The sequence below is a fragment of the Elephantulus edwardii genome, unplaced genomic scaffold (assembly GCF_000299155.1).
Source record: "Elephantulus edwardii isolate Elephantulus edwardi_28Jun2011 unplaced genomic scaffold, EleEdw1.0 scaffold00124, whole genome shotgun sequence".
Classification (NCBI taxonomy): Eukaryota; Metazoa; Chordata; class Mammalia; order Macroscelidea; family Macroscelididae; genus Elephantulus; species Elephantulus edwardii.
The window spans coordinates 2172601-2185501 of record NW_006399874.1 but is presented as its reverse complement, the minus strand read 5'-3'; the positions used below and the strand labels follow the sequence as shown (position 1 = coordinate 2185501).

The window sequence follows — 12901 nt, the reverse complement described above, 5'->3', positions numbered from 1 at the left end:
GAAATCAAGACCAATTATGAAATAAATTTTGTAGTATAGTCTCTGGAAGGGATCCCTGGTAGGGCCATGACCGAGTGCTTGGCTACTAATTTAAAGCTGAACAATTTAAGCCAGCCAGCAACTAGGGTGAGGCTACTCATTAAGCAAAGTAAACACAGGGTTAGTTATGCTTACTTACTAATGTATGGTGAACAATTTCATATTTTCTTATCACACTGAAGATTCAGCTCCTAGGCATGGCTGGCATCTGTTTCTCTCAACCCTAGAGAACCTTTCTACAGAATCCAAGTCTTGTCTTAGAGATAATAAGGATGGCACAGGCTAGGACAGGGTTCAGATCTGTTGTTCATAGGGTCACTATGAGTCATACTTGACTAGACAGCACTGAGCAACAGGAACGACACACCCATTATGCAAGATACCCACAGGCTTACTAGAGAGAGCTTACTTGTCAATTTGTGGGGTCAGTGGTTTCACTGTCCTGTCCTGAGCCAGTTTCATTGACTCAGACCACATCATTCATGTGAAATTGTTCTCTACAGATCTGTAAGCACATGTAAGTAAAACTGTGTTTGTTTTGCTTATTGGGAAATAAACTTCTGTTGGCAGTTCTTTGGGAGAAAGAGTCTTGAAAAATGTATCAGGTACTTCCAGTCTGGCCTATAGGATCACCATGAATCAGAATTGTCTTGACAGTAATGACAATGGCTTTTCATTTTATAATCAATGAAATACTATTACCTTGTAATTAGAATATTGAAATACAAGAATGCATTGCTTAAAATCCATTTGGATAATGTCCAACTGCATATAAATCCACAGTACCATTAGGTACCTGTGTGTGGGTTTTTTAAGGGAAAGTAGCTCTCCTTTTTAGCTCTAGAAGGGTAGTCTGGTACGGTAGGGAGCTGCACTGCTAACCCCAAGGTGACGCCTATCTGTGGGTTCAAATCTATCATCAGGTCTATGGTGACAGGTGGACAATCTCTCCCCATGTGATTTACAGTTTCTGAACACCTGTTGAAGTTTCAGCTGTGAGTCCATTTCAACTTGATGACAATGAATTTGAGTTTTATGGGGTGGTGAAAAACGGTTTCAAAGATCTCAAATCCAGACTTTTGCAACCCTGCATCATAAATGAGATACAGGTGAGGACGAGGGAGGACATGATTCTAGACGTGGGCACAGGGTCTGTCCAGCAGGAAGGCAGCTGGGTGGAGGTGAGTCTGAGTCACTCCTGCTATGCAGGCAGGCACAGCAGAAAGCAATGATTAATAACATGGTGGAACTAATAAAATCACAACTCTGAAAATCAGCCAAGGAGATATAACATCTGACAGAAAGCTAACCAAAGAATAAGGTGGCAAGAAAGATTTTTGTATATTTTATTCCTCTTCCTAGTAACTAGCTTGTAAAGGATGTGGAGAACTGCCCTCTCATTTGGCTCAAGAATGTGGGGAATGAATTTATCATCTGTTGGCAAATTGTGAGTCTGACTCTCCATTATCTATGTGGGTGATATGGTCCAAATACTCATAGCTGACCTTCTAAAGGGTTTTCAGAGACTATAAATGACACTGAAGAGATTTCCCAATTTCTCTCTCAGAGCAGCTGGTACATTTGATTCCTCTGGTTTTAGGTTAAGAGCAAATCTCCTTAGTAAAAAAATCTGAAGAAAGGTAAGACCCTTAAAGTATAGTCAGCCTTTCATTCTTTAGGCTGGTGTGGAAAGAATATATTTGCTAAGCTTGCAAAACAAAACAAAACAAAAAAACAAAAAAAAAAACCCAGCCCCAAAGCCAACAATACAGAATCTATTCTGACTCACAGTGAACCAACAGGACAAAATAGAATTGCCCCGTACTTTGGACATGCTGTTAGAAGGGGCCAGTCCTTGAATAAGGACATCACACTTGGAAGGGGGGAGGGTCAGTGAAGTTAAAGAAAACCCTGGATGAGATGGATTAACTCAGCCATGGTGGAAATGGAGACAAGTGTGTCAGAGTTGGTGAGGTTGGCTCAGGGAAAGGAGAAATTCAGTGCCATTATTCAGAAGGTCATTATTAGTCATATAATGAAAAGATCATATAATGAAAAAGCAGTTTGGATCCACTAGTCACTCAGCAAAAGAAAGATATGACAATCTTCTCAGAAACTTGATAGAGTTGACCCTCTAAAGGATAATGGAAGTGGTTCATTACTTTTTAAGTAAGTAGGCTTCCACCTTCTTTTCCTAATAAGCTGCTGGTGGATTTAAAACACCAACTCTTTGCTTAACAGATAGATCTTAAACCACTGAGGAATCAAGGCTTCAATGAATAGCCTGTAAGGTCCTTGAATGAAATGAGAGCAATTTAACTTAATGACTTAATGATCACAAACAATAATAGTCTTCTTCCCCACCCCTTTTAATGGAAGTTTACAGACTTAGGGTTTCCAGTCATTCATTGTTGCACCTTTTTCCTTGCCCATTCCCTCCCTCCAATTCACTTTTTCCTAGACTCATTTTATGAAGCAAACATATCCTTGATATCAAAGCCAAATAAATGCATCACCAAAATGGAAAACTGTAGGCCAATAGCTCTCATGAACATAAATGAAAAAATCCTGAATTAAATCCTGGCCAATAGAATCCAATGATACATCAAAAAAATAATTCACCATGACCAAGTGGGATTCATAACACATATGCAAGGATGGTTCAACATAAGAAAAATAATCAATGTAATTCATCACATTAACAAAGCAAAAAACAAGAATCACAGGATCCTATCAATTGGTGCAGAAAAGGCCTTTGACAAAATTCAACACTCTTTCTTGATTAAGACACTCAACAAAATAGTATTAGAGGGAAATTTCTTCAACTTAGTAAAGCAATAGTCTTTTAAAGATTGAGATCTGAGAAAGAACTGTGCTGTGAAAATTTATGGTAAAAGTTAAAAATTTTAAACCTGGTAATTAAGGCCTGTTGTATACAAAGCAAAGACAGAGGTAGCAAGAAGATAATGTAAAATATTCAACAGAATTTACAGAAACCAGGAATTGGAGAATTCAAAGGGAGGAATTTGTTTAGTATTTCTTAAGCTGAAAGAACAGAAAATACAAATTCAAACCTCAAGGTACAATATTGAGAGATGTTAGGGGTAAAATCTTTAATGGTCCAGGAAATATCAAAAGATGACAGAGAGAATACATGGAATCACAGTATCATTGACTGACACTTAAATGTTTCAGAAAGTACCATATGATTAAGGGCCAATGGCAATGAAGCAAACATTTCAAACTGCACTAAAGGCATTGGCAAGAAAATAAGGCACCAAGAATTGATGGCATACCAATTGCTATGTTTCAAGTAATATAACGTCCTGCTCACACTCACCCCCCTATACTAGGAAGTTTGTAAGACAGCTGCCTAACAGACTGGACTAGAAGAGACCCATATTTGTTCCCTTTCCCAAGAAGGGTGATTAAAGATAATGTGGAAATTGTTGTTGTTGTTATGTGCCATCGAGTCGCTTGCGACTCATAGCGACCCTATGTACAAGAGCTCTAAATGCCATTCTATCCTGTGCCAACCTAGCCATCTCAAACACATTCATTCCCACCTCTCCAGTCACAGAATTGATCCATCTCATTGAAGGTCTTCCTCTCCTTTGCTGCCCCTCCACTCTGCCAAACATTATGTCCCTCTCCAAGGACCAGTTCCTCCTTGCAACATGCCCAAAGTATGTCAGACGAAGCTTCAGAATTCTTGACTTCAAGGAGCATTATGGCTTCACCTTCTCTAGGACAAACCTGTTTGTTCTCCTAGCAGTCCATGGTATACTCAACACTCTTCTCCAGCACCACAGCTCAAACAATTTTACCAATATCACATGAAAATAAAATACTGCTGAAGATCACTCAGAAATTACTAGAACAGAGAAATTACTAGACAGAGAACTGTCACAAGTTCAAACTGGATTTAAAAGAGGCAGAGGAACCAGGGATATCATTGCTGATGTCAGAGGAATCCTAGCTGAAAGCAAAAGAATATTAGGAGAATGTCTATTTGTGCTTTATTGACTCAACAAGGCATTTTTTTTATATGGACCATAACAAATTATGGCCATCATTGAGGAGACTAGGAATTCCAGAACACTTCATTGTGTTCATGTGAAACCTAGACCTAGACCAAGATTCTGTTGTGAGAACAAAACAAGGGGAAATTACATGTTTGAAAATGAATAAAGGTGTTCATCAGAATGGCATCCTTTCTCCATACCTGCTTCATCTGTTTTGAACAAATCCTTTAAGAAGCTGGGCTTTATGAAGAGGAATGTGGCATTAGGATTGGAAAAAGACTTATCAATAACCTATGTTATGCTGATGACACAAGCTTGGGTTACTGAAAGTAAAATGAACTTTAAGTACTTCCTGCAAAAGATCAAAGAAAACTACCTCCAATATGGAATACATCTCAATGTCAAGAAAAAAAAAATTCAAAAACAACTAATAACTAGACTGGTAGGTAACAGATAGATGTAGAAAAACTAAAACTGTTAATGAGTTAATCTTATTTGGATCTATAAACAACACCATTGGTACCAGTAGTCAAGAGATCAAAAGACTATTCCCAGTATTGCACTGGGAAAGTCTGCAGTTAGGAACCTCTTCAAATTACTGAAGAGTAATGATGTCACTTTGAAGACTAAGATGCACCTAATTCAGGCCATGGTCTTTAAATCAGTTGCTATTCATCAGAATGCTGGACAATGAATAAGGATAACATAAGATGAAATTATGTCTCTGATCTGTAATGTTGGAGAAGAGTACTGAATATTCCATAGCTTGCCAAAAAAAAACAAGCAGATATGTCTTGGAGAAAGCAGTCATATTTCTTCTTAATGACAAGGAACTCTTATAAATTGTTTGATGGGATTGTAAAATGGTATAACCATTCTGTAAGGCAGTTTGGTGCTTGCTCGAACATAGAACATAGAACATGGAACATAGAAATTCCATATCACCCAGTTATTCCACTACTTGGAATATACCCTGAGAATATGAGAACTGAGGCACAAACTGAGATTTGTATACCAATGTTCATAACAGCATTATTCACTAACACAAGAACATGGAAACAGCCCAAAAGTACAACCACAAATGAATGGATTGAGAAATCATGGCACATTCACACAGTGGAATACTATGTAGCACGCAGGAGCAATGATTTTGTAAATTATTACCTAACTTGAGAGGACCTAGAAGGCATTATGTTGAGTCAACTAACTCAGTCCTACAAGGATAAATACTGTATAAAACCATTATTGTAGAAAGAGTATAAGGATCCAAGAGTGGTAGGAGAGTTTATAAGCAGAAGGATGAGGATATTCAGGCAGAGGGGAGGGTAATAATCACGGGTTGTAGAATTTGATGGGTGATGAGGAAAAGGGAAAGAATTTGTCCTTGAAAACAATGTATTCAAATTTTGTAAATAAGCCAGTAGAAAATAAAAAAAAAAAAAAGACAAACGAAAAAACATTATCTACTAGTCTGCAGAAGAAACATTGGCAATTTCCTTCAGTGCAATTATTGCCTCTGAAAACTAGCTGGCAGGTCAGTTCTGAGTTGTTTCTGACTCTACAGCATATAACAATAACAACAATGCAAATAAACAACCAAATGGACAAAAAGGTAACTATGTTTTATCTCCCATACTTTAGGAATGTTGCTAAGAAAATTACGTGTGTGTGTGTATTTGTGTGTGTGTGTGTGTGTGTGTGTACATATATACACTGGTAAAGGAAAGGATTTGGGATTCCAGAGTTATCACAACATTCAAATGTCACAGTATCAACAGAAAATTGCAAGGCATAAAAGAGAGTAGAAAAAATGCAAGGGAAGCCACTGATTGAGGAAAAAAATATTTGGTAATGATTTGTCAGTCAAGGGACTTGTATCTAGAATTTACAAAATATTCGAGGACCAAAACAAGATAAAGGTAAATAATTCAATTACAAAATGGACATAGGATATGAACAAACACTTCACCAAAGAAAACATTCAGATGGCCAACAGGCACATGAAGAAATGTTCAAAATCCCTAGCTTTGAGAGAGATGCAAATCAAAACAACTATGAGATATCATCTCACTCCAGTAAGAATAGCAAAATTTAACAGAACAGCAAGCATCAAATGCTGGCGAGGTTGTGGAGAAACTGGCCTCCTTATTCACTGTTGGTGGGAGTGTAAAAATGGTACAACCGCTATGGAAGGCTGTATGGCACTTTCTCAAAAAGTTGCAAATAGAAATACCATTTGACCCAGAAATTCCACTACTTGAAATAAACGCAAAGAAACCATAACCACCACCCAAGCAGATATATGTAGCATCCATGTTTATTGCAGTTTTGTTCACAATAGCAAAGAGTTGGAAACAATCTATGTGCCCATCAATAAATCAATGGATACAGAAGCTCTGGTATATTCACACAATGTAATACTAAGCTGCATTGAAAAAGAAGGAACTCATGACATATTATACAAAAAATTGGTGAACCTGGAGGACATTATGCTGAGTGAAATATCTCAATCACCAAAGGACAAATATTGAATAGGGCAACTGTTGTAAAATAGGACTGACATCAGGGTTGAGGGAAGACTGAGAAGGAGGGGATGAATGATGTATACTGCATTGAAACAGATGATGGAGAGAACTATTTAAAACGGATATATGATTAGGTATTATTGTCATGACAGGAGTTCAGAAGGAAGACTGCATAGTGGAGTGTACTTCAGGGGAGAGATTGTATAACAGTGAAAGAATTTTTCTTTTACTTTTCAAAGAGAAGAGGGAATTGTGGGGAGGGATGAGCAGGGAAAAAAGCACAACAACAAATGAATGGAAATCCTAAGTCTCTGTAAACTTTCATTAAAATTAATTTTAAAAATTGCAAGGAAAAAAGGAAGTCGAAAACATGACACATTCAAAACAATACAGAAAGACAAAATGCGTTGCGGAATCAGGGGTAATGTGAAAATATAGGATGTTAAAAAATATTAAACACAGGCTACGAATTTCAAAACTATTCAGACAATAAACTAAAACAAGTCAGAAATCAAAATGAAAAATTCTAAGGGTGATAAAAAAATAAGGAAGAATTACTAGTAGTAACTATATGTACTACATATTTTTGTTTTGAATTCCACTTCCCAAAACCGTTTAAAGAAAAAAAAATTGCTTTACCCAGTTAGTTTGACTGCATGTGTCCGAAGTTTCCTGTATTTTCCTGATTCTTCCTCTGTACTGACGACATGCCTATATATTCCTGTCTTATAATGGAAGAAATCCTCATGGACTTGCATTATGGCTAAAATTTAGAAACCAACAGAAAAAATGAGCAATTGTTGTAGAATATTTTTGTTTCATTCTGTAAAATTATGCTTAAAACTTTTAGAAATTCTCACAACAAAAATCACAGGGTAAATGACTGGGTATTGAACCTAACAGATTTCACAAAGCAGCCTAATTTTTTTTTCCTCCTTAATTTAGTTTGTTGTAAATTGTATTGTTCTCTTACAAAAAAAAATTTTAAAACCCCAAACATTTAGCTTTTTAGATTACTACTTAAATACATATTATAGTTTTAAAACTTCATCTATTCTTAATCAACAGCTACAGTATTACTAATATTTGAGCTCCTTACAGCAAAATCAACTCTTATTTTGCAGGTGATTATTGTTTCTCCATTAACTTTGTCTCTGTGAGCATCTTAAAATTCTATTTTTTTTAAAGTGAAAATTGAGCCTAGCAAACCCAGATTAGAGTAATTTTGCTTAGTCCTTAGATGTAAATACCAATCATTCCCTGGGTAAGGTTGAATACAAAACAAACCCTTGGCAAAGAACACTACGACAAATCTTAACTTCCCAGTTCTAGAGAGATGCCAATGTCATAATCTTTCAAAAATACACCTTATACTTTACAGAATTCTTTTTCATTCTCCCACACACATTTTTTTCTGTGTTGTGTGTTGATTTGCTGAAGGACTTGAGCAAAGTAAGGTGAAGGTTTTAAACTTCTAGAAGATATGAATTAAAGATATTTTCATTGGAACTAGTTTAGTATACTTTGATAAAAGTACACATTGCCAATCTTACTTTTAAAACTTAACAGTTTCTTATTTATTTCATTTTTTTAAATTTTCCATGCCTTTGCTGTGCTGTATGTATACTCCCAGAAAGAAGTAAAATTTTCTGTCTGTTGTAAAATACATCTTTGTTGGATTTTAACAATTCACATAACTGTTCATTATATAACATATATTTTATAGATATAGATATGTTATCTATTTCTTTTTTTATTTCAATCTCTTATGCTTATATTTAACTCTATAGATTTTAGAAACATAGATACAGTGTTATTTATTTAGTGATCTATTTCATTTTACACATTGAGACATAAAAATGAAATGTATGTTAGTGCAGGCAAAAATAAATTAGATGAGTCAACCAACATCTTATCCATTTATAAAAATATGCATGTGTTGCTAGTGAATTTATTTTATAAAGCCGTGTGATTCACCTCTTCTTTATGCAACAGGAATGAAATAGATCTTTTTTTTTCCTAAATTGCTTTAAAATATTATATAAAAAAATACAAGTAAGAAGCCATTAAGATTAACTTTAAAATGTGGCTCCTCTCTGCAGTTGTTGACATCAAAACAGACTTGATAGACTCACTCACCTATATAAGCTACCTTAGTGCAAATTTACTTTTGGAAAAATGCAGCAACAGCAACATATTACAAGGATTCTTACACACCTGCCTTAATTGCTGCCTTGCTGCCTCTACCTCTTTGCTAACAGAAAGCAGGTTCTCCATAAATGTGTTAAAAGGATGTTGCGTAGTTAGCATAATTGATTTCATTGCCTTGAAATTGTCACTATTTTGTATTCATCATGAACCTTTCAAAGACAGTTAAGTATATGGCTATAAAATTAACCAAAAATATTCTCAATCTTAAATAATTATGATCTGAATGTATTTTGACTGATTAAACAAAGAGCACAATGTATATGAATGAAAACAATATATTTATAAATTTTTTTGTGCAAGTCAATATATTTTTTTAAATATCCTTAAGTGTAAAGAAATTAAAATAAACAGTAAAAAAAAATGGCTTGATGATTCAAAGAGGTTAAGTAACTTGTCCAAAGTCATTTTGGTAGAAAAATGGCAAAATTAGATTCTTTAACTGAATCCTGAGTTCAAATTCCTGTGATATTTACAACTTGTTAGTAAGCTTCATTTTATAACGTACATAGAGAGGACTCCATCTTAGCTTACAGGATGTACACATCCTACAATTTTGAGAAAAAAACGCTAAAAATAAAATGTTTCTCTGTATATTTTGGATTCTGAGTGACATTCCAGGATTTTTTTCAAATTAAACTCAATACTTGTTTAGTATGTACTTTGTTTTCTCTGAAAATGCCAAATGGTGAATAATGATCAATAAATGTTCTCTCACCACAATTATAAAATCTGGTTCCCAGCTAGATATTAAATCAATACCAATTAGAGCTGCATTTATAAAACAAAAACTGGACAAATATTAACTTTTCAAATTTAAATTAGTTTTAACTTAATTGTCAGTCACTTAACATTTCCCTGCATGATAAAATAAGCATTTCAGATTCAACAGTTATTCCATATATTTCAAAACAATGTTTAATATTGGAAATATATGCTGTAAATTTATTGTTCTTATCCATGCATTTGGTATAAGATATTTTTGATACGTAAGTAAAGAACTATTTATCAAAGATGTTTTAAAAATCAAAGTCCTCACACAGTAAATGACTGTATTCTTTTCCTATATGTTACTTGATTTTTTACCATACTGTATTTACAAAATCCATCAAAACATAAAATCTTTACTAAAACACAAAATCCATACTGAATTTATTATGAGCTACAGGGACTGCTAAGAAAACAAACAAGTTCATCCTGGAGAGAGGGTTAAATGAGGCCTCTCCTTGTAGGCAAGGATTCTGAAGCATCTTCTGACATACTTTGGACATGTTGTAAGTAGGGACAGGTCCGTGGAGAGTAATGTCATACTTGTCAGGGTGGAGGGACAGCACATGAGACAAAGACCCTCAATGAGATGGATTGATTCAGTGACTGGAGTAATCAAGATGGGTGTGTCAAAGACAGTGCGATTGACACAGAATAGAGTTTAGGGCTGTTATACATAGGGTCACTATGAGTTGAAGGCGACTGGATGGCACATAACAACAATAACAATAACAACAACAAAGAGAAAGTCTATAATTTTTTTTTCTACTATTAATCCTTGTTGTCGAATACCATAGATCAGAATGGACCTATAGCTGACCTATAGCAGTGGGTTTTCAGAGGCAGTTAATTGCACAGATTCTCCATCCTTCTCCTTATGGAGGAGTTGGTGGATTAGAACCCCTTGCCTCGGGTTCCAATGCAGTTTCTTATCACTAGGCCACCAGAGTTCCCTTTAAGCCTTATTCCAGTAATTATCTAAATTATTTAATCTGAAGGTGAGAAAATATTTAACACAATATTAAATTCTTAATAGTGGTTGAATGAATAAAATGAGCACCATTGCAAATCAATCACTTCACATTTCATATTTTTCTGTTTAATCTACAATCACTCTCAAAAGACTTAGCTGACTTTGATCAAATGTGTCACAAATGTTTAAGAGTTGAACTCTCTTTAGTTCAATTTGTAAGTTTGGCATCTTAAAATAAAATGACAACTCAGGAAGTTCATAAGCGGCTATATCTTCCATAACTGCACTGATGTTAGAGCTGTTAAACATTTATGAATAATGCAGAAGTGGAAATGTTCTTTCTTATTTTGAAGTGTGTTGAAATTAAATGTCATATATTAAGATACAACTGTATCTCATGTAAGCTTACCTTGAACGGGTCCATTTTGCATGATTTCTTTCATTATCTCAGTTTCCTAGAAAGCAAATTTCATTAAGCATCATCCTTGTAACCAGAAGTCACAAATTCTTTAAGTAGCAGGTGTTAGGTGTTGCACAATTACCATTAAAGGCCATGCGTACTTATATTTATATATTAGATCAGTTTTGAAATACTTACACATGAAATGATAAATTTTATCACTCAGTTGTTGTTATGTGCCATCTGGTCAGAACTAACTCTTGGCTTAAGCTCCAGCAGGTTCTTCAAGGATGTAATTACACTGGAGGAGATTGTCCATGTTTCTCTCTTGAAGCAGCTGGTGGATTCAAACCGCCTACCCTTGGATTGGCAGTGCATATCTCTAAGTCTACAAGAGCTCCTTTTAACACTAAATGTAATTGATGTTGTTAGATGCTACTGAGTCAGCTCTGACTCATAGTAACCCTATTAATAATATGATAACTATCTTGAACCTTGTCCTATCTTGTCCCATCCTTATCATTTCTGACATACTTGAGCCCATTGCTACACTCAGTATGTAAAGCTATCTCATTAAGGGTCTTCCTACCTTCTTACCCTGCACCTTCCCAAGCCTTATGACGTTTTCCAAGGAATAGCCCTCCTAACAATGTGCCCAAAGCATATGAGATGAAGTTTTGTCTCCAAGGAGCACTCTGGCTGCACTTTCTCCAAGACATATCTGTTTTATTGACTCTCTAAGGAATACACAATAGTCGACTTCAAAACCGGAGCTCAAATGTATTGATTTTCTTCTGTCATGCATATTGATTGTGCAACTATCAGATGCATACTAAATTATGTTTGTCAGAAGTAATTTCATCAGTCTAATGTTCTCAACCTTCATCCATAATTTAGCATATATGAGGATTTAGCTGAGTAAAGTTCAATCGTACGTTTGTATGTGTTACATGTTGTTTGTCAATTTTTTTGGAATTGTCAAGTATATATGTGCACCATAAGGGAGCTCTGCTGGCTGTTAAGTAATTGTGATGCTAACTCAAAGGTACATGGTTCAAATCCACAAACTGTTCTGCTCAAATAGGAAGGGCAAACTCCTCCTGTGTGATTTACTACCTCTAAAAACCCACCGGTGAGTCAACTGTGGATCAGTTCAAATTTAGTAGTATACATCAATAATATATATGTACCATAAAAAAGAATATTAATTATATTTGAAAACGCAACATTTATTATTTTTGTTGTTATTATGTGCAATAAAATTGGAATTACTTAATAATTGACCCTTCCACAGGTTTTCCGAGGCTGTAAATTCCATGGAAGGAGATTGCTCTTTTTTACCATGGAGCAGCTGAAGAATTCATACCACCTACCTTATACTGGCAGCTCAACTCCTTACCAGTAGGCGACCAGAACTCCCTACATCATTTTAAACTTATTTTCGTAATAATGAGACTACCTGCTTTTGAGAAAGGCAGATGTAATTCATTTCCCTCCATTTAAACTTACATTAGAAGAGACTCTGTATGGAGGAGAACATTGGTAGATCCTGTTAGACTTCTCAATGTTGTTGGGGCATGGCTTTGTGGCATGTCGTTTTCCTCGACCATCAGGTCTACTTGCCATGGCACAGCCATTAATGCTGGCATTTTGGTCCTTGAAAAGTGGGTAGCATGCATGTGATACCAGCCTATCGGGAGTAAGCAAAAAAGCAAAGGTTTATTTAGGAAAGTGCCATAATATGCTCTATGTTCAATTTTTACTGAGTTAAACATTCATAGTCTGACTACTTAACTATATAATTTTCAAAATTTCAACTGACACCATCACAGAAATTAAATGACATTATACTTCTTCCATAAGCCATTATTTCTTTTTTATAATTTTAAATATCTGGCTTTAAATCACTACAATGAATATTTCTATCTGTAGTACAGGCATATCCAGGGTTAAGAACGTCTTA

The 12901-nt window shown here is 35.2% G+C and overlaps 1 protein-coding gene across 1 annotated transcript in view; it reads right to left on the bottom strand.

Annotated features, from left to right (window-relative positions):
- TINAG (tubulointerstitial nephritis antigen) overlaps positions 1-12901 on the bottom strand; it is a 153926-nt gene that overhangs the window by 54546 nt on the left and 86479 nt on the right. Inside the window, exons 7-9 of the mRNA XM_006893134.1 lie at positions 12448-12628; positions 10948-10993; positions 7229-7352 (exon numbers count right to left, since the gene is read on the bottom strand). Coding sequence (XP_006893196.1) covers positions 7229-7352; positions 10948-10993; positions 12448-12628 — 351 coding nt within the window. The remainder of the gene's footprint in view (positions 1-7228; positions 7353-10947; positions 10994-12447; positions 12629-12901) is intronic.